The sequence below is a fragment of the Zea mays genome, chromosome 9 (genome assembly GCF_902167145.1).
Source record: "Zea mays cultivar B73 chromosome 9, Zm-B73-REFERENCE-NAM-5.0, whole genome shotgun sequence".
In the NCBI taxonomy this organism is placed as follows: domain Eukaryota; kingdom Viridiplantae; phylum Streptophyta; class Magnoliopsida; order Poales; family Poaceae; genus Zea; species Zea mays.
Window position 1 is genome coordinate 101,483,056 of NC_050104.1, and position 24,358 is coordinate 101,507,413.

General features: G+C 50.4%; 2 protein-coding genes and 1 pseudogene across 3 annotated transcripts; 2 read left to right on the plus strand and 1 right to left on the minus strand.

Moving 5' to 3' along the window:
* Positions 1-7,537: 7,537 nt before the first annotated feature.
* On the plus strand, positions 7,538-12,060 carry LOC103638747 (probable LRR receptor-like serine/threonine-protein kinase At4g37250). Its single transcript, XM_008661572.3, has 2 exons — positions 7,538-10,340; positions 11,083-12,060. Exons 1-2 carry the CDS (start codon positions 8,474-8,476, stop codon positions 11,820-11,822), a joined length of 2,607 nt encoding a protein of 868 aa, XP_008659794.1. The 5' UTR covers positions 7,538-8,473; the 3' UTR covers positions 11,823-12,060.
* A 3,912-nt stretch (positions 12,061-15,972) lies between these two features.
* LOC100272980 (3-oxoacyl-[acyl-carrier-protein] reductase - Glycerophosphodiester phosphodiesterase pseudogene) lies at positions 15,973-18,956 on the plus strand (annotated as a pseudogene). The gene is made up of 11 exons (NR_156107.1): positions 15,973-16,184; positions 16,279-16,463; positions 16,565-16,618; positions 16,687-16,767; positions 16,843-16,907; positions 17,044-17,138; positions 17,214-17,246; positions 17,345-17,479; positions 17,608-17,701; positions 17,803-17,885; positions 17,982-18,956. The product of NR_156107.1 is annotated as a 3-oxoacyl-[acyl-carrier-protein] reductase - Glycerophosphodiester phosphodiesterase pseudogene (transcript).
* Positions 18,957-19,363: 407 nt separating this feature from the next.
* On the minus strand, positions 19,364-22,681 carry LOC100192975 (uncharacterized). Its single transcript, NM_001364304.1, has 7 exons — positions 22,387-22,681; positions 22,207-22,267; positions 21,100-21,194; positions 20,966-20,999; positions 20,287-20,341; positions 20,164-20,206; positions 19,364-19,663 (listed from the first exon to the last, which is right to left on the minus strand). The coding sequence occupies exons 1-7, from the start codon at positions 22,636-22,638 to the stop codon at positions 19,592-19,594; spliced, it is 612 nt and encodes a 203-aa protein (NP_001351233.1). The 5' UTR covers positions 22,639-22,681; the 3' UTR covers positions 19,364-19,591.
* Positions 22,682-24,358: the final 1,677 nt, after the last annotated feature.

The window sequence follows — 24,358 nt, forward strand, 5'->3', positions numbered from 1 at the left end:
GTGGCGGCGGTGGGCCCGATGGTGGTGGTGGCGGCGCGACCGGAGGACTGACGCGCATCTGCGCGCCGTGGGCCTAGGAGCTCACCTCCTCGGCCCCGCTTGTGGTCCTCTGACGCTTCTGGGGAGGCTCCAAAATGAGTGACCCATCAGCGCGATGCAGCCGGCGTCGCCTCTCCTCCTCTGACCCCTCGGAGCCACCTGTGGTGGAGGTGCTGCTTGCAACCCCTTTACCCTTATCCAAGGGGCTGGGGGCCACGACGGTGGCGCTGGGGGCCGCACCGGTGGGTTAGGGACCTCCAGTCGGTGCATCTCGTCGAGGGTCGGCAGCGTGGCCAAGATCGCCGTCCTCAGCCCTGGGTCGTCACAGAGCGCAGGGATGTTCTGGGGGAGGATCAGGGACTCAGGGACGAAAGTTTCCCCAGTGATCCCTCCCACCAGGAATGTCAGCTCATCCTAGTACAGGTCGGTCCTCGGACCGCGCTAGATCCAACCGATGTCGTTCGGGCCAGTGAACCAGCAGCACAGGCACGGTCTCCTCTGCAGCGGCGCGATCCGGCGCTTTAGAAGGTCGCCGACCACGTGCATCGATGTCAGTACGCCCGTAGCCAAGCCCTTGATCCTGTCCAATACGGGCAGGAACTCTGGCGCCAGGGACGGCTTGGTCCTCCACAGCTTGCGGTCGAGTGTCGGCCCATCGCTCGGCAGGACGAGGCGGTCGTTGGCCTCGGCGCTGGCAATCACCCAATCGCTGCGCCAGTTTTCCCACCTCATGTCATCGAGGGTGGGGATGTAGACGACGGCTGGATCCGGCCTCGTCTAGAAGTAGTAGGCACCAATGTGGTCCCTAGTATTCCCTGACTTGACCAGCACGAAGAAGTGGCGGAAGAGAGAAGTGCAGGGAGCCACCCCTACGACATCTCGCAGAGGTGGACGAAGATAGCCGCCTGGAGGACGGAGTGGGGCGTGAGGTGCTGAAGCTGAAGCCTGAACTCCTCCAGCAGCAACAAGAAGAAGAGCGAGATCGGCAGCGCCAACCCGTAGGAGATGTAGGAGACGAACAACACGAACTCCCCAGCGGCGAGATCGCCGAGGGGAGCGGCGCCGGTGCGGATTCTTCCAGCGAGCCTCGGCGCGCTCCACCCGAGCAGGCCGCGCACCAGGTTAAGCGCTCCCTCAAACTGGAAATGGTCAGGGTGACCAAGTGAAGCCATGGCGTGTGCGGCGGCGCGGGCGTAGAGCAGAGGAGCAAGAAGGCAAAGGGGCGCAAGCGATTGGAAGAGAATGCGAAAGGGTACCTGCTGCACGTGGGGTGAATCCTTTTTCAAGGAAACCAGAGTCCTTGTTAGGGAAACCCTTCCACGCGCCCCTCAATCGCCGTAGGAAATCTCGCACGGCGGGCACCAAGGAACAAGGCAACCAAGTCTATGACACGGGGGCCGGGTCCACAAGTCATACGGTTTGTGTGCCGGACTTCGGGTGCGGAAGGAGCGAACCGCCGCACGCGCGTGTAAAGCGAACCGTCGCACGCACCTGTAGTGCGCCTCCTTGGGGCCCGCTGCAGGATATAAGCCCAGTCTATAACATGGGGGCCCAGGTCCACAAGTCATACGGATTGTGAGCGGACTTCAGGTGCGAAAAGAATGAACCGTCGCGCGTTCCTGTAGTGTGCCTCCTTGGAGCCGCTGCGGAAGACAAAAGGTAATATTTTAACCAATGCAACAGCAACGAGGCGCCTCGCACGTGGCTCGACGAAACCACCAGGCGTGGGGGTCATGGGTCAGTCAGCCGCGGGGACAGATATGGCAGTTGGCGTGACCGAAGGTGGATTGACGATGAGTACGTCAGCAGACGCACTGAAACGGCGCACCAATCACCAATCAGGCCATGTTGAGGCGAAGTACAAGCTTTGGCCCCACCTGCAGGCTCGCATCCTCCCCTGAGGTGGGCCCGGGGGCCACTGTCGGTACTCTGAAACTAGGGTACCCCTTACTAGTGTATGAAGACGCGTACCCAAACGACTATCTTTAGTCGCGTGGTAAAGGAGCTGTACGTGGGACCAGGCTATGACTCGCCCGAGCCTCGAGCGACTACTCTGGGCTAGCAACAGCACCTGACCCCACCACGTGGGCGGGTCCGAGGCCGCCATGTGTCCAAAAAAAGAGTTATACTCCAAGGCATCAACAGTGAGTCCGGACCCCCATGAGAAAGTGTCGGACCCCTGGATATGCAGTCCGGACCTCCAAGTTGGTCTAGGACCCCCACCTGTATGGATCGGACATCTAGAATGGGATCCGAACCCCCCCCCCTCGTATGGGGTCCGGACCACCCACAGTAGGGTCCCAAGACCTTACTTAAGGCCCAGGCGGGGGTCCGGAGCTGACACGTGTCCAGACCTGGTCTAGAGTGATCCGGACCTATCTGCATACACTCCTGCTCCCCACTCAGGCGGAGATCCGATGCTGCCACGTGGCATACTGTGCACGACATAAGCCAACATGCGGAACCTGGCATGACGCCTCTGGGCTACGCGCGCCTTCGCATTCATTACGGATAAGACGTGCGCCTGTCCATTCCATTGACAGGCGGCGTGATCAGTCCATGATACGTGGGTCGTGCAGTTACTCACCATTACTCGTACGATAACTGCCCATCAATGCAGCATGGACTGCGGACATCATGACTCCCGCTGATTACTCATGCGTTACTCTATCAGCATTAGTTATTCCCATAATGTATTCCTTCCATTATGCTCCTGGGCCCGCATGTCGGGGCTTAGCATTCTTGTATGTGCCTCCCTAAAACTATAAAAGGGAAGGCACACAACGTTACAAGGACAGACTCAATCACACCGTCAATACAACTTACACACAGTGGAGGTAGTGTATTACGCTCCGGTGGCCTGAACCACTATAATCCCTCGTGTCCTATCGTGTTCATCCCGAATTCACAAATAGGCAACCGCTTAGGCCCCCTCCTCATCTTAGGATTAGGGCAAGTGCGTTCCGCCACCCGGCCGGTGGATTTCTCCCACCGACAATACCCATGTGCCCCTAAGTCCTAACTGTAGGATTACGGGGAGGCTACGCTAGCGCAAAACAAAAATTTTCATCCCCATAATACCAAGAACTACTGCGGTTATAGGTCATGGAATTACCACTAGACGCGCAGAGCAGCGGAAGACGTCTCGATGTAGACGAACGCGTCGAGCAGTGCCGTGCAGTCGCCGGCGTCCTTCACGTCCTCGCACGGTTCGCCCAAGTGCTCCAGATGTAGCACCTCCGAGGTATCCACACGTACAGGGAGGAAGCGCCGCGTACCGAACTGCTAGGTTCGCGACGGCGGCTTGGCGAGGGCGAGAGGTGGGCGGCGGCTGTTAGTTCGCTGGTGGCGAATTAGGGTTATCCTTAACCGCGCCCCCGCCCCTCATTATATAGGCGTTATGGTGGGCTTCTGACGCCGAGGCCCATCATCAACCCTAAAGCCCAGTCTAATTTCGGATCTAATCCGAATTAGGCTTCCTTCCCCTTAAGTGTGTGACCCTATAGGTTCACGTACAAATAGACATAGCCCGAGTACTCTTACTTGGCCCAATAATTGACAGCGGCCTCTAGCAAGACATGTCAACTCCTATGTGTACGTAAAGATCATATCAGACGAACCATTGCGACATTAAGTACATGTTGTTCCCTTTGTCTCACGATATTTGGTCTGGCTCTAAGCTGACCTCTCTTTCTCGATACTGTGAATTGGAATCCTTTCAATGGTTAACTCTTAACCCTAGCACGGCCATGCATTTCTTGATCCAATCACTCGAGGGGCCCAGAGATATCTCTCTCACAAAGAGAGGGACAAATTCCATCTTGACTGACCATGCCTCATAGCATGCTTCCTGACAAACCCAAAACTACCTTTATAACTACCCAGTTACGAGATAGCGTTTGATAGTCCCTAAGTAAGTCAATTCACATCTTGAGAACATGCGACAATCTCAGGTCTAAGGATACAGTATTCATGTTGCAAGAAGAGAACTATATTACAATATCTCACGTTGGGTCGGTCCAGCCTCATGTCATACATGCGCCCACATTATTAATTTAACATCTCCATGTTCATGACTTGTGAAATGTAGTCATCAACTAATACATGTGCTAGTCATCGACTCTGACTAGGGACATCATTTAGAATAACCATATAAGTAAAGAATCTCACAAACAATTCACATAATTGCTAATCAATACAAGGTGCCTTCCATGGATATTCAATTAAGCAATATATATATCATGGATACAAAGAAATATGCTCATCTCTATGATTATCTCTAGGGCATATTTCTAACACTAACCCCTTGAGTTGATCCCCTCTCATCATTTTGTGCATTGTGTCCAGTGGCCCGTCTACTTTGCTAGTGAAGTCACCATAATGCCAAGGCAAGGTACCCAGAGATATAAAAGCTAGTCTACGTGGTCCTTATCGTGTCCTAAAAGCTCCATCATTATTTCCAAGCACACTTGATCTCAGTAATTAAATCCATTCCACTAGGAGTGACCATTCGTGATGTGCATGCAATCAGACGCATCACAAAGTGGTCGATAGAGATGATAGAGTTCGACCATGACTTCAATAGTGCCATGCAGTCAAGGGCTAGACTCTTGCTAACTTCAAGGCTGAATGGACCCTGGCCAACCCTTGGATCAATCTCAAATTCCCACCTAGGCTAGAACCGAACCTGATTTCAACTAGCACCCCTAGGTGATGTACTTTGACAGCTCCAGTCGGTCAGATAGGGCTATTTCTATATCCGTCCTTGTGTCCCCAACCAAAGAACAAATTTGCTACATGTGTCATCTCTATTTCTCAGACATAAACAACATGGTTGAATACGAGGCGCTCATTATGAGGTTGCAAGACACCAACATGCTCAAGGTTTGTCAGTTAGGTTTAAGCAAAAAAACCGACACCAAATACCAAAATTGAAAAACTCGAGACTAAACATACCTATATTTCGGTCTTCAGCTTTTATTTTGGTTTTGTACTCTTGAAAATTAATCATTATTTGGGTTTTACTTCAGTCACCCAAACTACCTGAACAACCCATCTAAGGCCCAAACCCACATGCATGTCCAAACTTAGCCTGAAAATATGCGTGTCCCTGCCTAACTAGAGACAACTCGACCGTTGGCCACCACTCCCAGTCTCCCACTTCTTGAGTTCTCGTCTTCTCCAACTTGTAGTTGTAATGCAGGTGCAGGGCGTCGAGATGCTGATGTGTCGATTCTCGGCACCCATAATCCCAATGCACTTGGTCGCCTAGACCCCTGTCTCCAATCGTCGCCTCTCGCCTAGGTGTCACTTCATAGCTTCCCACCTAGGCGTCGTGCCACCGCCACCTACCTGGTCACCTTGATTGAACCTTGTCCCACTCTAGGTGTCTATGTGGCATGGTCCCCTGCCACCAACCGTCACCTACAAGTCCACTATGAAGTCCCTTCAATCTAACAATGTATGTCTACTTGACTAATTCACTCTATACTTGACCTTGATGTCTTGATCTACAACTATATGTATAATTAGCTCTCAATCGTGGAGACAGAGACATCTTAGAGATATAACTAAGGAGAGGGCAGGAGTAGAATCGAGTTATTCGTCAAGTTGAGCAGATAGATCTTGGTGCTAGTATGTCATTCTTGGGGTCCTATGCCTTGGGGGTAAGCCCTATGCTGACCAGGCCATGAGTCCCTATAAGGTGAGGGATTTATGTAGGTGCCCATTCAACACCCAAAGATGCCCTACGAACCACGTGCACTCGGGTGGCACAACCCTGACACCACGTGCACTCGTGACTAGGTTGGTCGTGTGACGGTGGGTGGTTGAGATAAGGTTCTCGTCCTTCATATTTATTGCTAGGGGTGACTTTGTGATCATAAGGCGTTAATATAGCCACAACTGAGGTCACAAGCATACCCGTGAGCGCTATGCAAGGTGTGTGTGGCTATAATGTCTACCAACAATGCTGGACTCGATGGTGTGGAGCATCAATGTAGCCACGTCTGAAGTCATAGGCATACCCATTAGGATTATACAATACATGGCTACAATCTACGATGACTATCAACTACACCGTACTCGATGGTGTGGGCTCTCACACTCGCCACTATGGCGCGTCACACTCGCCACTATGACACACCAAAGGAGTGCACCATGTACGACATAATAGCTACAACCAAATAGAAATAGTTAAACCTCTGCTAGATAGGGCTCACTGTCCATACAAGGCTATAACTATCGTCTTACTTGTAGTGTAAAACAATGGTAGAGCAACGTAGAAGCAGTTTGACAATTGTGTTCAGATCCTAGCACCTAAGTTTAGAGCCTCTAGTTTCTCTATTTACACCCACTACCTAGCTTAGTCATCATCTGAATATGCAAGCTCCGTTCATGCTTGTATCTATGCTACCACCACATAAAGGATATAATATATTACACTAAGACAGACTGAACCTCTCCATAGTATACATGATTATATTACTCCCATGTTAATACACTATTGCAACGATCTCATGTCTACATTTTTCTCTGATTCTCTCTTGCAACGGTATCATGCAGGGGCGAAGCTAGGTTTATTCAAGGGGATGTAAATGCACCCCCTAAAAAATACAGAATCAGTTATAATGTACAAATTTTCACCATATATGCACCCACATTACTTGATGTCTATGCACCCATTAAGCAATTGCATCCCCATCAAATTTGCTCTAGCTTCGCCACTGGCATCATGGAGTCACTTGTCCACTTGTGGATATAGGAGTTATTTGTCTCAATCGTTAGCATGTTTATTTCGCTTTAATCCCTAATGACTTCTATTGTTTATATAGTGTTTTGTCTTTATGGATTGCAGTCGTAGCGATCTGAACATTGGTTAAAAATGAACAGGCTGTATGTTAGCTCTTTATTTATATAAGCTCTTCATTTATATAGGTACAAACATACCGTTCGGGAGAGGAATACCTTATCTGTAGACTGTAGACTGTTACTACTGTTACAATATCAATTAGTTTAAAAAGAAATGGCCGGTAGGAGAAGGGGAGCGCGAAGTGTAACTGTGTACGAAAGCGGCAGGCAGGTGCCCAGACGTTAGCAGCGTTGAAGTATGAATGAAGTGTCCGTTTCCTGTCCAAAAGTTTGGGTTTTTTTTTAAGGAGCGCCTCCCGCCGTCCGGTACAGTACCAAACTAAAGACGCTATCTAGTGTTTGGTTGAGCAGCCAACTAGAACGGAGTTGTTCTATCCCTGATTCTAGGAACGGAGCTGCTCTGTTCTGTGTTTGGTAATCTGGAACGGAGCGGCTCTGTTTTTGTTTGGTTGCAGAGTGAACGGAACGGAGCGTGACTGTGAGAACGGGATTGGAACGGAGCGGCTCCGTCCGGTTGATTTTTTGGAGCAGAATGGTTCCGGATCTGATGAGAATATTCCCTAATTGGAGCCATTCTGTTCTAGTTAATTTGTAACCAAACAACAACAAAACTGGGACAGAACGGTTCCGTTATACTTGGTTCTTCAACCAAACAGTAACTAACTGGAAAAAAAAAGCCGTCGACGTGTACATCCGTCGCTTTCATTTTTCCTGCATCAGCACCCACACCGCACATAATTAAGGACAAAGACCACGTAATATCCCCCCGAAACAAATCCGCCCGTCCCCAACCGCGACCCAACTCAAAAGCATCGCGCGGCTGGCGATCGATGGAGACCCGACCGGACGTTCGGATGGGCCTGGGCACGCACGTCAGGTCGACGCTTTCCGATGCCATTGCCATGAACCACGCCACCACACGACGGGCCCGAGCACAGCTGTTGTTCCTACTGCATCTGCATCCATGGAGGCCGACGGAGCAGTCTGCCAGTCTCTTCTCCATCGGTAGTCGGTAAGGAAGATGGAGCGAGGTCAGAGGCGACAACGACGTGTGTACTGCATGCCGGCTGCCGTTCGGGTCCCACAATCTCGAAAATTTATAGCGGCCGGGGCGTGGAATCTGAGCCCCGCGGCCGGCCAGGGCACCTCAAAACTGGGGAGGATTCACGGCCGTTCCGGGCACCTGTCTACTCTGTGTGACTGTGTCTGTCCTGTCGTCGCGGGCCGCAGCCTCGGCTTCCCAGTTCCCACACCCCACGCGGCCACCCACCCCACCCGCACCCGGCGCCTCGCTTCTTTATTCCGCTCCGCTCAGCCCGCCCGCCAGAGCATCACATGCCATTGCCAACCTCTCACTGCTCGTACCGCCTCTCCACTCCACCTGCTGCCCCTGCGCCCTGACCGCGAGGGGAGGGCGCTGAGCTACCAAGGAAGCCAACCGGCGCGGACCGGGTCGGTCAACGCTTGCTGTGCACCCGACCGAGGAAGCTAGGAGGATCGAGCACGGACATGTTGGCCTCGGCGTCGGTGCCGGCCGTCTAGGAAAAGCTCGCCCGCAGAGGTAATGGATGGGCGGAGGAGGGGCGGCGGAGCTATGGCGTGGCTGCTGCTGCTTCTCGCCTCGCTGTGCACCGGCGCGTGCGGGCTCAATGCGGACGGGGTGCTGCTCATGTCCTTCAAGAACACGGTCACCGCGGACCCGCTGGGCGCGCTGGCCGGCTGGAGCTACAGCGACGCCGCGCCGTGCGCCTGGAACGGCGTCATCTGCAACGGCTTCCCGCAGGACGACACCGCGCCGGCGGCGGCGAACGTGACCTCGGCCTCCGCCGACGGCAACGGCACCGCGACGGTCGCGCGCAACGCCACCGGAGCAACCGCGGCGGCCGGCCTCGGCGCGTCGCTGGCGGCGGCCACGGTGTCGCGGGTCATCAGCCTCGTCCTACCCAACGCGCAGCTCTCGGGGACGCTGCCGCCCGACCTCGGCCGCGTCGAGCACCTGCGCCACCTCGACCTCTCCGGGAACGGCCTCAGCGGCAGCCTGCCGCCTACGCTGCTCAACGCCACCGAGCTCCGCGTCCTCTCGCTCGCCGGGAACGCGCTGTCAGGCGAGCTCCCGGACGCGGCGGCGGCCTATGCGCGCGGCCTGCAGCAGCTCAACCTCTCGGGCAACGCGCTCGCGGGCCGCCTCCCCGCCGCGCTGTGCAGGCTGCCGAGCCTCCTTGCGCTGGGGCTCGCCAGCAACCACCTCGCCGGTGAGCTCCCCGTCGGAGGCCTCGGGACGTTGGAGCTTGTTGACCTGAGCGACAACGACTTCAACGGCTCGCTCCCGTCGGACTTCGGTGGGACCGCACTCCGCCTCCTCAACGTTTCGTCCAACAAGCTCGCCGGCGCTGTGCCGACCGAGCTGGCCGCCGTCGTCCCCGCGAACGCGACGGTGGACCTGTCGCGGAACAACTTCACCGGCGCGATCCCACAGGCCGGCCCGTTTGCCGCGCAGCCGGCGGCGGCGTACGAGGGCAACCCGAACCTGTGCGGGCCGCCGCTGAAGCAGGCGTGCTCGATCCCGTCGTCGCTGTCGAAGCCTCCCAACGCCACCGACTCGCCGCCGGCGTTCGCGGCCATCCCCAAGAACCCCGCTCGCGCCCCGCCGCAAGCCCAGGGGCAGCCGCCGAGCGAGCAGGATAAGCTTCGTCCCGCGTCCATTGTGGCCATCGTCGTCGGGGACATCGCCGGCGTCGGCCTCCTCTTCATGCTGTTCATGTACGCGTACCACGTCAGGAAGAAGAGGCGGCAGCGTCGGGAGCAGGACCCGACGCCGCCGCTGCACCTGCAGCAGAAGAGCGCGCGAGGTTTCGACGGCGGCGTAGTCAAGACGCTCGACATCGCCGGAGGCAAAGAAGAGAAGGCGTCCACGTCGACGGGGTGCTGCATTGGCCGTAGGAACGACAGCTCGGACAGCTCCGAGTACTCCGCGTCGTCGGACGGCGAGTCCTCCGACGAGGAGGGCCTCAAGAAGAGGGGAAGCTTCATCGGCCGGAGCACCCCGCAGGAGCACGGCAGCAAGAAGCACAACCTGCCCCAGCAGCAGCAGCAGGCGCCCCCCGCGCCTGCGACGCTGGTGACGGTCGACGGCGACGGCGAGCTCGAGATGGAGACGCTGCTCAAGGCGTCGGCCTACATCCTCGGCGCCACGGGTTCCAGCATCGTGTACAAGGCCGTGCTCGGCGACGGCACCGCGCTGGCCGTCCGGCGCATCGGCGAGAGCGGCGGCGCCGAAAAGCTCAAGGACTTCGAGGCGCAGGTGCGCGCCGTCGCCCGGTTCCGCCATCCCAACATCCTCCGGCTGCGCGGCTTTTACTGGGGCGCCGACGAGAAGCTCCTCATCCACGACTACGCCCCCAACGGCAGCCTTGCCAACATCGCATTCAGCAGTAAGTTCCTCCTTCGTCTCTCTCCAGCACCAACGTTCATTCAGATACTAGAAATTGCATCGGAAAGTTGCTTGATTTGACACCGACTAATGATGCACCTGTAGTACGGTTCATAGGCTCAAACTTTATAATCATTTGCAACGGCTTGGTGAGTCTTATGAAAAGATGGCACTTTACTGATTGTACGTGCTGCAACTTAAATGCGCATTAGTAGTACTGATTCAACTATTGTCTGAAGGAAGAGCTTAATCGCATTGGTCACAGTCACAGGTACTGGTAGTGCAAATAAATTTGTCATTGCTCACACGAATCATTGCAATTTTGCTGCAAGTCTTAAGGACTCGTCCCTTTGGTACTGAAAGAACTGTCCTTTGGTTGCTTTGCTTCATCAGTCGCAAAATCAGTACAACTCCACAACGCCTAACGCCTTGGCGTTCCATTTTTACGATCACGAGGCTCACTTCACCTGATTTGGTCATATGGCCCTGTTTGTTTCGGCTTCTGGCAGCTTCTGGCCACCAAAAGCTGCCGTGGACTGCTAAACGCTCAGCTTTTCAGCCAGCTTCTATAAAATCCGTTGGGACAAAAACCATCCAAAATCAACATAAACACGTAATCGGTTGAGTCGTTGTAATAGTAGTAATAGTAGGAATTCGTCACTTTCTAGATCCTGAGCCCGTAACTTTATGTTCCTCACACGTAATCGTAATGACCGGATGATTTTGCCGCACCTCCTCTGCAGGGCGCTTCGGGTCGTCGTCGCCGCTGCACCTGAGCCTGGAGGCGCGGCTGCGGATCGCGCGCGGCGTGGCGCGAGGGCTGGCGTACATCCACGAGAAGAAGGGCGTGCACGGGAACCTGAAGCCGAGCAACATCCTTCTGGGCGGCGACATGGAGCCATGGATCGGGGACCTGGGCCTGGACCGGCTGGCGTCGGGCGAGGCGGCGCCGCACTACCGCGCGGGCGCGTCGGCGCGGCTGTTCGGGAGCAAGCGGTCGATGCACTCGACGAGCAGCCTGCCGGACCTGTCACAGATGCCCGGGCCGGGCGCGAGCCCGTGCGGGTCGGCGTCCGCGGCGGCCGCGGCCGCCAGCGCCGCCCCGGCGCCGTACCAGGCGCCCGAGTGCCTGAAGAACCTGCGGCCCACGGCCAAGTGGGACGTGTACGCCTTCGGCATGGTGCTCCTGGAGCTGCTCTCCGGGCGGGTCTACTCGGAGGTGGAGCTGTGCCAGTGGCACGCGGGGCTGGTGGCCGCCGAGGAGCACGGCCGCGTGCTCCGGATGGCCGACCCCACGCTCCGCGGCGAGGCCGACGGCCGGGAGGACGCGCTGCTGGCGTGCTTCAGGCTCGCCTTCGCGTGCTGCGCCATGGCGCCCGGCAAGCGGCCCTCCATGAGGGACGCCGCCATGGTGCTCGAGCGAACGGCGGCGGCGGCGGCGCCCGGCGCCGCCGCGAGCAGCAGCGGCGCCGCTGTGCCCTGAGGGGGAAAAAACAACTGACCTTGTAGCGCTTGGAGCCGTTACTGATCGCAATAATCTTACTGCAAGTGCACGGACGGTGGTGGCGGCGTCGGCGTTGATCGCCGGTGGCGAGCTTGTGTGGTAGGGCGTGTACGTAGATCTGTTACTGATTTTGGAGGTGCTGCGAGAATTAATTAACCTACTAATCATCTGTGTTTGTGATTGTGGATTTGAAAGCGATGCATATTCCTTTTTTTTCGATCTTGCGTCTCGGTGGATCTCAAGATGTGTACTTACTGTGACAGTGTCAGTGTCTGATGGCCACACGATCAATGGGTTCTTCTGAATCTGATCGACCAAATCGGGATGGTTCTTGAACCTGTCGTGCCGGTTCAGTTCAGTGCACCGGAGCCGGACTCGGACAAGAATTCAACAAGGCCTGCTGCTGCTGCTGCTGCTTTGACAGGCGCTAGCCGCCACCGGTACAACTCTCCAAGTCTGTTTTGTCCGGCGCGCGCACGCGACGAAACGCGGTGTCCCGCCATGTCCGTTCCAGCGCTCCGCAGCGAGCAGGGAATATTGTAGTGGTCTTCCTCATATTCCTTCCACCGTGCCGTCACTCTCCTCGAGACGGAGACGGAGACGGAGACGGAGACGGACCACGGGCGACAGGCCAGGGCAAGCAGAGAGAGTAACTTCTCTGGGCCTCTGAGGGTTTGGGAAGATGCCGTGTTGGCCGGGGTTTTTTTTTCTGCCGGCCGCGTCTTCCTGCCCTGTGCTCCTGCTGCTCTGCATGTCGGTACCACCCTCGCCTCGTGACACGTGATCGCCAGAGCTTAGCCAGTAAGCACGGGTTCCTTAATTAGGTCTAACCCAGACCCAGCAAGTGACAGGTTAACATCCAGTCCCCAGAAATAAGCTGACATAAACTACTGTGTATGTGAGTGAGATAAAGGTCAAGTTCTTGCAACGGCATGCGCCTCAATGGCATGTTACTGTCACAACAGCTCACATGCTGCATTATAGAAATAGAGTGGCACGGAGTCAACGAAGGAAAGGCTTGTAAAACAAGCTATGTAGGCTCGTAAAAAGCAGATCAGGGTTGTTACTTGTTAGATGCTTCGTTATCCTAGCCCGAAGAACCGAGGACTATTTTCAAGATTGGAGGAGTCGCCATATGAGGTTGGAGTCGGATTCGGTGTTCATGGTGACGACATCTCTGATAGAGCCCTGGACCTCCTTTTGCCCCTTGGCATCTAGTGGTATAAGATCCCATGGCTCTTCATGGTTCATGCCTCGCGACACTTGACGTCATAAGTCCATGGCTCCTCGTGCCCCCGGGGCACCTAATTATATAGTATACTCTTAGAAGCTAAAATTCCTCTTAGAAGGTGAAGAGGACTTAGTGACAACCTCGGTCTATTTTAATTATATAGTATACTCTCACGAGCTAAAATTCCTCCTAAAAGGAGACGATGACTTAGTGACAACCTCGGTCTATTTCGTAGCTGAAAGGTGTGAAGGGTCCACTGAATACGACATCAAGACATCAAGACACACCACGTCTAGATGCTTTAAAGATTGTCACAATACTATATATTAATGAATAAGTCTCATGTACAAGATATTAAATGTACGATGGGCAACATTACATGGCTAACATGATGTGCAGACATGCAATATAGGCTCTAGAGCACTTGAGGTCGCTAAGCAGTGCATGTGTAATGTCATGTAACCATAGAAACAAGTGCATACTATACCTGGAAATATAATAAAACACAAGGGCCAGTGTCGGTAGCCAGTCACATGTGAACAACAAGACCATGTCGTGAAGGCTGATGTCATAGGTTATAATGCCTACATAGGTAGCCGATATAGCGGTTATCTTACCAAAGGATAATTAACCTCGACAATGCCAACATTTAATGTGATACTGCAAGCATACCCTTGGCACGTGCATAGTTGTTAGGTGTACCTAGGGCCATTATATACACATAGTTTAGTATATACCATTTACTTCATGATAGGAGATCTCAAATGCCCGAGGGTTGAGATAATCTACGTCTTTTGATGAGATTTGCTCGGATTCGGTCCAAAATCGAAGGGTATGAACTTCTAGAGTTACGGTCCAAGCTCCGGTACCACTGTTAGGTGTATAGAACCTTAGGTTGTTACCCTAGCTACTACAAAATGAAGAACCAAGAAGTATACCTTCGGGATTAGGGAGAGTGGTCATGCGAGGTTGGAGTCCAGGTTTGAGTGTCATTATTGGTGACGACGCCTCTGGGACAGTAGAGGCAGTGACCTACCATCCAGCTCAGTATAGAGATAAATTGTATCTCGTTAGTCTGTGTATGAGCAAGGAGGCATGGTGAATATTGGTATCACGTGTCGACCAACTGTGTATTTATTTACATGGTATGAAGGGACTGCAACCAAGAAGGTTATGATAGCCTCTATCAAGGTGCGAGTGAGGTTCCGCATGGTCCCTCACCGAGTTCAGATGAGATCAATCCGACAAACATGTGCTAATTAATGCCCAAGAGTCGAAGAGAATAAAGAAAAGAGCGCAAGATTGTCCTCGTCAATAGGTCTAAATGCATGAGTGTGCAGAAGGTTGTTTTAACAATAGACATAGTAGAGTTTGAAATATAGACGATAGAATAGACCCTCAAGATCAACTTAAGAACAACAATGATGCATTTAGGCCCTGTTTGGAATAGATCTAGTTCCAGCTCTAGAAAATTTAGTGAAGTTAGTGGAGCAGGTCATTAGGTACTCTATAAAATCGTGGAGCTAGAATTGTAAGTCTTTAGAATACATTTAGATAAGCCATTTCATTTATTATTTAGATTAAAAATATTTTTAAAACTATTTAAATTAATATTATAAATTACAGTTCCATACTGAAGCTGGAAACTGGAGTCATTCCAAACACCCCCTATAGTACACTAATGGAACAACAGCCTTAGACAAACAATCTACCCAGTTTCGTGGTACAACAAACAAATAAACTCCGCTTGTACACTTGTGCGCAACGAGATCCAACACACCACAACGGTAGTATATGAGAACACAAGTAAAACAGCTGGAGCTGGAGATAGGGGTAAATTACAAGATAATAAGATAATAGATTAGCATATAGCCTCTGCCAGATCAAATCCAGCCTGCAGATCTACACTATCATATCAGCATTATCTTGCCTTAGTTTACAAAAGAACCAGTACAGCATGACGCGTGATTAAAGCTTAAAGCAGATCTAGCAGCGTGTGTACGTAAGCTTGGCACTCAGGGGTGAGCAGATTAACCTAGAGAAAGCAGAATAAAGAAAACGGAGAATGCGTGCGTAAAAAAAAATCTAGAGAGCGCAGACCTCAGGTTCAGCCTCAACAACTAAATATATTAGTTTTGATGCAGACATTCGCCAAAACTCAGCAGGCGGCAGGCTGTCTGGCGTTACTAGATCCAGTGCTCCATGTTAAAACCTAGCTGTTCAGGCATCTTCTGTCTGCGCTACCGGGTGGTCAAACATGACGTTGCCTCTGTCAGTTGATCAGGAGCTTCTGTTGGAATCATCCTGGGGTGATCTTGGAGTTAGTACTTGACCACATGATTCCTGCAGCCATATATGCGTGTGGCAGGCGAAAATGCTGCTGGAGATGCATCGTCTGGACCAGCAATTGCAGGTGATTTCTTAGTACTATATTGCTATGCCAAGCTACCCTGATCACATGATTATATATACGTACTTAGTAATCTCCTCGTCTTGCTATGGAATCTTGTTGCTCGGATCTGAATGCACTTGATGTTGTGTTTAGAGTGGTACCGATCGGAATGAGAGGAAAAGGCGGGTGTTTTCACCGTTTGTTAATTGGAATGGAAAATGCAATTCCTTAGAAACCTGGTCTGTCATCTACAGGCTACGACAGCAGCCTAGCTACCAAGTCCAGCGCGCACAGAGAGCCACAGACTAACGGCGTGTGTGTTTTTTTTTGGTTGTCATGCAAAGCAAGCCTCCAACATCCAATTCTAATCCGTCATGCAAAGCATGCCTCCATCTAATCCGGTTTCGACGACTGCTCTAACAGTCCTTTGAACTACTGACTTTAAAGACGCCGCTATGAGTGATATATGCTGATGCCTCTGCCAACAAACAAAGAACAGACCTATCGCTACACAGTCCGCCGTGGCTCTCTGCAATTATGGCTGCCTCCACAGCGTCGTCGTCATACTCTGCCGGTCTAAGCGCCGCCTGCTGTGTGTCTCCGCGCCATGGCAGCAGCTTCGTCAAGCCGCAGCGCTCTGGACGGCCGGCGGCGGCGGCGACGGCGACCCTGCCCGCGTCAGGCGGCGACCAGCCGAACCTATCGTTAGACTACTGCTGTACGTGCATGCATGCGTGCGTGCCTTGCATTGTCATGACATATATTTTCCGATGAACGTAACGAGCGGAACAACTCACGCCATTGATCTGTAGGTAGGAGTAAGAGTAGGGCTGGAAGAGGCGAGCGAATCAGGGCTTCAGATGATGCTGCGACCATCATGGACGCGGGCGGCTGGGCAGCACGGCTTGAAGCCCCGCCGCCGGTAGCCGTCGTCACTGGAGCGTCTAGAGGGATTGGCAGAGCCATAGCTGTAGCACTTGGCGGAGCAGGGTGCAAGGTATCTTTTTGTTATTGCTGCGCTAGCTGCCATATATACTGTATTGATTACGATAAGCAAGAACACTCGTTTACATTAATTGTTTGTCGATTCAATTCAAGGTGGTTGTGAACTATGCCAAGTCAGGCGTGGAGGCCGAAGAGGTGTGCAGAGAGGTGAGCTAGCTGATTATAACCTGCTTCCTCACTCGCTATTAGATTTGAGTTTGACTGGATCCGTGCAGATCGAGGCGTCCGGTGGAACGGCGGTGAGCTTCGCTGCCGACGTCTCCTGCGAAGCCGACGTCGAGTCCATGATGAGGGCCGTGAGTAGAGTAGAGTACAAGATTCATCCATCCGGTGCTGTTGCATGAGTTTGTTCATTTACCCGTGACGTACAGTTGTGTGTTACTACTGCAGGCCATTGATGCCTGGGGAACTCTGGATGTGCTGGTGAACAATGCAGGTCCGGATAGTACTGTATTGTTTATCTTTCCTTGTCTTTGTTTTTTAATCTAAGAAACTACACCTCACGCTGCAATTTGACAAGCACACACACACACACGCTATACATGACTGACTGAGTCGTAACGACCGGACAGGGATTACACGTGACGCGCTGCTGATGCGGATGAAGAGGACCCAGTGGCAAGAGGTGGTGGATGTCAACCTCACCGGCGTTTACCTCTGCTCGCAGGTACGTCCACCACCCGCAATCTTCCTGTCAACTGGCATGCGCGCATGCATGTGATTGGTCTTCCTCCTCCTCCAGGCTGCAGCGACGCTGATGATGAAGAGGAAGAAGGTACACGTAGCAAACTACCCGCCCAGAGAGCCGGCCGGACGTTCGTTGCTTATACTACGACGTAGTACCTGATACTAGCCAATAATCTCACTACTCAGGGAAGGATCATCAACATCGCATCCGTCTCCGGGATCATCGGCAACGTCGGGCAGGCCAACTACTGCGCCGCCAAGGCTGGGGTCATCGGCCTCACCAAGGCCATGGCCAGGGAGTACGGCGGCAGAAACATCAATGCGAGTAGCTAGCGCTTAGTAATCATAGTAGCGTGCATAATCTCCGTGCTTTTCTGCAGCACAACACACCGTGTACCGTACGTGCCCTAGCTAATTAATCACGCCTGTTGGCGTACGTGGCTTTGCAGGTGAACGCCGTGGCGCCGGGCTGGGTGGCGTCCGACATGACCGCCGGACTAGGGGACGGCGTGGAACGGAAGGCGCTGGAGACCATACCATTGGGTAGGAGAGCTGGACTGCAGATCTTCGTCTCCTCTCAGCGTCGATAGATCTGTGTCGGGATCGTGATACGAATCATAACCATATATATGTATGTTATGTAGGACGGTTTGGGAGACCAGAAGAGGTCGCCGGCCTGGTGGGGTTCCTGGCTGTTCATCCTGCTGCTAGCTACGTCACCGGACAGGCGAGTAGAACGAAGCGGCCGGGTTTCCCCGAACGCGACGACGTACGTGATGGTGTTGTTTCTTCTCGTTTTCATCCTGTTCATTCATCTCTGCAGGTGCTCACTATTGATGGTGGCCTGTCCATTTGAGGGTTTTCTGATCCTGCCAACAGAACTACAGAGTCAAGCACAACGACAACAAAAAAAGGAAATCAGAAGCTACAGAAGGCAGCAAAAGACTGCTGGAGTTTGAAAACAAAATGCATCGATAACTAAACTGAAGAATCATTGTTAAAAAGAAGCTATGCATGGGAGAGATAAATAAAGTAAATCGTCTTGCTTCGGAAGCGTTGTTTGGCCCAAGGATGAGAAAACGAGAATGGTATTCTGACGAATACGAGGATAACTTTTTAAATTTCATTATCGTTTTTTTTAAATATCTTCTATCTGGAAACGGGCCCAACAAGTTGGCGCTCCTTCCATGGTCTCTGGGCCTTCCTAGCGCCATGCAAGTCTTCAGCGTCTTCTGTGCGCAAGTCTAATCTGCAAACTAGAATGGCAGCAGTGAGAATGAATTTACACGAACGTCGACTAGTATGCCGGAGAAGATATTGCTGCTCTTCGATAAGGCCAGGAAATCAGCTGAAGTCGTCAGTTTACCACTGTTCTGTGCTGCCGGATTTCTTTTCAGTCCTTCTTGATTGAACGGCCCAAATGAAGGCGTTAGCGTGGAACATGCATGCTAACTGTTTGAACCAAGAAGCAAGAACTTGTGCCAAACTAATGAGTAATGACACACTTACGCTTCAGAGTTTGGGTCTCGTTCCGTAGAAGATCTAATGAGAAGATGCCAGACCCACTCTGTATTTCATTCACCGTGCCAGCTTTTGTCATGAACACTGTTGCTGCCGTCGTGCCTTTTGTAAAATCTTGGGAGTCCAAGCAGAACGGCACTGTGCATCAACGTCGGTGCAGACGGGGAATATAAGTCTTTGTTTGTTTTTTTTTTCAGAAGATTAATCGGTTCATCATTTACTCTTTGAGTGTGTAGTAGATAAACAGCATTGCTCAAACATTTCTGAGTTATTTGGTAGGAGGTTGGGAGTTGATTTTCTGTCTATTGGTCAGCTATGGCTTAACAACCATCCCTTGAGCCAAGCGACCCGCTGTCCAACAGCCATTGGACTACAAGCCAAATAGAGAATTGACACTTCCTACGGGCCCATGAGTGAAAAACTGTTAACAGGAGAGGAGTAAAGGCAATGGAGTTTTTCCTCCAAACTAAGGTGTCGTTTGATTCACATATTAGTAGCATAATATTAGTAACATAATAGGTTATCGATAACGTTAAATCACGTTTATTTAAGTCTAACTGTAATTGATACCACACTAGAAATAGATATCAACTTATTCAAACTTGTTACCGTCGGTATTTGAGTGTGAATCATTATCATTACCATTTACGTTACATTTCGTGAACCAAACGACACTAACAACTTATAAACCATTTCTTTAAACCACCAAAGATAACTAAACAAGCTCAACATGAGAAGAAGCTCGTTAAGAGATTTTGTTCCCCTCATGCTAGCATCATATTACAAATAACATTCTCCACTGGAACGCCTATCACAACTGGGCCAAAGACAGTTTCAGTTTCAGTGCATCTGATTTAAACATGTCGAAGTCGCTGCATTGCATTTCCAGCTCTTAACATAGATCACCTTAGGCTAGATCCCATTCAGCGTGATCACAATCTGTCGAGGAGTAGCATAATCTCGATGTTCACAGAGCCAAATACCCTGCAAAATTAGCATGCTTAACATTAGGTCCCAGTCTCCCAGCTATAGCTAGGTTGATCAATGATGATTTTTTGGTGCGTTTTTTGGAGATATAAGGCAGATGCACATAGCTCACACAAACCACACTCAACCTCACCATATATGTATGGACCCTGATACACACATATGCTAGCAACCCTAGGCCAACAGTGCACAGTCTGACATAACGCCACACTGGTGTGTACCAAATTGGTACAGGTAGGAACCTTGGGGATAAGCAACAATGAGGTTTTAGCTGCTTCGAATATTGAAATGATGTTGCGGGAAATAATCCCAAAGCAACTTGCTGCAGAGACTTAATACAATGAATGAACTTGTGCTTATATAATTTTACTCAATTCTTTATCCAAAATCCTCATTTATTCTCAATTGTCACCTCAAAAACAGAACCTTAAACGTTGGCATGGGAGGTGATTAAGTGTACTACAATATGGTACAAGCCAAGTTAGATATTTTCGTGCCTGCCAAGTTCCCATGTTGAGACGTCCATTGGTGATAGGAATCCTGAGGCAATAGACCAAGTGTTATAAATATAACTTGGACACATCAAAAGTTAATGGAAAGGATGAAAGGAGTCTACATACATCAGGGAACAACCAAACATTGATGATTTGATATGTGCTGGCATGTCATCAGGTCCTGCAAATGAAACTTGACAATTTGTGAGTGATCTAAATCATGCATGATACATGGTCTCTGCCTACAAAAGTAGGAAACCTATAAACAACGCCATGAATAAGACACATCAAATGTATGAAATTTTAATAGAACAGTAGCTCCAATATTTGCTACAGTAAGTTTACTACAACATTGTGATGGCAGGACAGAAAAAGTATATATATACTAATATTTAGATTATAGTTGCGAAAGGGCCTCTAGCCAAGTTGGTTAGGTGGTCTGAGTAGCACTCCTTAGGTCCTGAGTTCGAATCTCAATTTCAGAAGATTAAAAAAAGGTCACTCGCTGTTTCTCCTGGTCGTGTGCACATGAGATGGACTGACCTATAGGGGGCGGATCCTCGTGTATGGGCTAGGAGAGCTCAAAGCACGAGTAAAGATCTGGTCTATAGGGGACGGACCCTCATGTTGCACGAGCACGAGGGACACCTAGAGAACGGCCTTTCCTCTACTGGCCGAGTTTTATATTTAGATTATAGTTGTTCACCTCTCTCTCAAAATAACAATATGCACAATGCTAGAATTGGACAAATTATGGTAACAAGGAATGCTGAAGACCAACTACATCGGTAGTCAAAGAACTAACCTTCTATGGTGTGCCTCCATGGAGCAGATGGACCCTGGTCGTGATAAAAACAAAAACATGAATTAAGATACCGGTTAATTTTTTTTCCTCCATGGACAGAATTAGACAAGAAATATCACGGTCACGGCATTCACCTCTGGAACAATGCGACTAAGAAATGTTTCAGTGTCAACCTGGACATCAGAGTCGTAGTTCTCATTAATAGTCAACGACGCACTTGTGTGCTGCACTGTAGAGCATGGCCATTTTACTAGTGCTAAAAATATTGAGAACTGCGTCTCAAATATACTTACTTCATATACAAAAGTCTACATAAAAATCCAATCTAATATAATATGAGGTTTAATGGATTGATTACAATTAGAGTGTGTGGTTATCAACTTTATTTGTTTTAAACTGTGTGCTTCTTAAACAGAGGCTAGAAGAAATTTCAAGGGCTTGTATCCCCTCGATGTAATGTGCTTGAAATTTTTAATAAAATTTCCCTTCATAAAAAAATGGGTACATAAGCCGCCTTGAGTTTTCAGATCTTTTCTCTTCTAATTAGAATAACCATGAAAATACATGAATTGAATATATTTTCATTATACTCAAAACTTCTTAGCAGCAAAGGCCAGTGTACATGAATATTGCTTCATATTTTTCTTCCTACACCTGAATGCGCAACAAAGCCAAGTAACTGCAAATTCTTTACCTTTCTACCTTTTTTGCATAAATGCCAAAAGATGGACTCTAGAATAAAAAATACTGTCATCGCTACAACAAAAACAAGTAGACACAGAATTTGCCAGCACTGATAGTATAGATGTAAGAGACCACTGCTACAAACCACTCAGAACTTGCATCTCCATGAAACTAAACAAAAAAAAAAAGTAACCAGCTCTTAGAATTTCAATGGTTGTTGTAATGAGTTCCACTTGAATTCTCTCCCAAGCATATTAAACGATCCATTCATCATTCAATGATCACAACTTAAAATCTTCTTATGGGTTTAGTTTCCAATTTTCCATACTAGCTTTGGCATAAAAAGAACCGGGAATGCGACCAATTCCAGATACTAGGACCATCTTGTAGGCTGCTTATCTTATGGGCAAACGTCTCCGTGTTAAAACGATTCTGGCCAACAGTAATACCATCGACACCAAATAATGATGTAACTTCCATAACTGAGAGAAATTGATACAAAAGCAATCATGCACCACAAAGTGCAGGAAACGCATGCATTATGAATAAATACATACAGAACAGATGCGCCATGCCACACTTGAAGTCGGCCAGGTCATTCCCTATCTCATTTACGATCTGCGACAGACGATAAACAACACAGTCATCACATCCGACACGCAACTGAAGCGAAGTACGAGTACGACTAGCAACGAGAGGGGACGAGGGGGGGGCGCAAGGCGGGGATGAAAGGGCACCTTGTTGGTGATGAGGTGGCACCCGCGGCGCTGTGGCGGGATGACCACGGTCCTCTGGGCCCACCGGGCGGCCTGGGGTCCAGCCGCCGACGGTGCCGAGGAGGAGGCGACCTCACACTGGACGGCGCCACGCGCGCCGCGGCGGGGCCGCCCGGAGTCGGAGGAAAGGATGCCCGGAGCCGCGCTGCGGCAGGGACGCGCGGAGGCGGAGGCGAATATGGCAGGAGCCGACGCGAACGCTACTGCCGGCATGGTTTGACACTTTGACTGCACGACGGCAGTGGCTGGGATATTTGGGGGGAATTTCAGAGAGCACTTCGGACGGAGAGAGCACCAATTTATGGTGGCTCCGCCGCTCCGGCCGCCGTGTGGTGTGTGTGTGTGTGACACAGCGGTTCCTTCTAGTTCTCACCTTTTTTTATGTGGGTGTCAGGTTTCGTTTCGTTTTCTATGTTCGAGAAATGGTGAATTCCGCTGGGTTTCTACCAAATTATATCCTTTCTAAAAAAACACAAAATTATATGCAAAAGAACTTAAACTATAAAAAAACAATATCATGTTTAAGTGCTTCTTTGTTATATATATTTGAATCCTAACAACTAACAACTAGATACGATAGAACAATTATTTTTCCATTCGGTAGCTCCATAGGGAGATGATGAGCGATGACGATCTTTCCATTCGGTAGCCACATAGGGGATAGATTTGATTTCCTTACAATAGTTATATTAGAAGTGTAAATAGTATGTATGTTATTCGTGACAGGGACGAAAATAGCCGGTTCTTTTATTCCTGCGCCTTCTCGCGCATGAGGACGAATAGGATTGAGCTCCTTGAAGCCAATTGCCAGACTTTTACAAAACACGAAAACAAAGCAACTATCCTCCGTAATTTCTATGCAAACTTTTTTGGCCTTTCCTCTACTACTGAATGGTCCTTCGACATCAATGATCTCTATGCTGAATGTCCCATTTCTGCCCTTGCCCATCTTGATGCTTCTTTCAACAACTCTGAAATCGACGACGCCATCAAGCTCATGAAAAAGGACTAGAGCCTAGCTCCGTCTACGTCCTTTTCAATGAGTTCCACGCTAGAAGAGCTGACCTCGAACGCATCAACTGGTCTTATCCTGTCCTCCTCCCCAAGAAAGATGCTGCAAAATCTTCGGCCGACTACCGTCCCATCTGCCTCCAAAATTGCCCAGTGAAAGCCATTGCAAAGGTGCTCTCCTGCCCGCCTAGAGAGTCATATCCCCTCCCTTGTAGAGGGACTCCAACTGTTGGATCTTTTATGGGCTTGACCCATTTATTGAATAAACTCTATGGTGTGTAATGGTGGAGAATACCAATAGTACCACATTAAAGTCCAAGGGTCTTTTGCCTTGACTTATATGGTGGGATTTATTCCACTTAACTTGAGAAGTCAAGAAATGGACAAGGGCGTGCCACGCGCGCGCGCGCCGCCGCCGCCGGTCGGGCCGGGCCGGGCGTGGCGTGGCGAGGCAGGCAGGCAGGCAGGCCTCACAAGGGCCATAAAGTTGTTCTTGAGTCTAATAAATGTGTTGTGTCAAAACATGGTACTTTTGTTGGTAAAGGATATGACTGCGGAGGCTTGTTCCGCTTATCACTGCATGATGTGTGTAATAAAATGGTGAATTCTGTTAATTTTTCTGATGAGTCAGATTTATGGCATTCACGTTTTTGTCATGCAAGCTTTGGCTGTCTTATGCGGTTAGCAAATATAAATTTAATTCCTAAATTTAACTTGGTCAAAAAGTCTAAGTGCCATGTGTGTGTTGAATCAAAACAACCCCGCAAACCTCACAAGGCTGCTGAGGCGAGGAGTTTGGCACCTCTAGAACTTGTTCATTCTGATCTGTGCGAGATGAATGGAATTTTGACCAAAGGTGGTAAAAGATACTTTCTCACTTTTATAGATGACTCCACTAGATTTTGTTATGTGTATCTCTTAA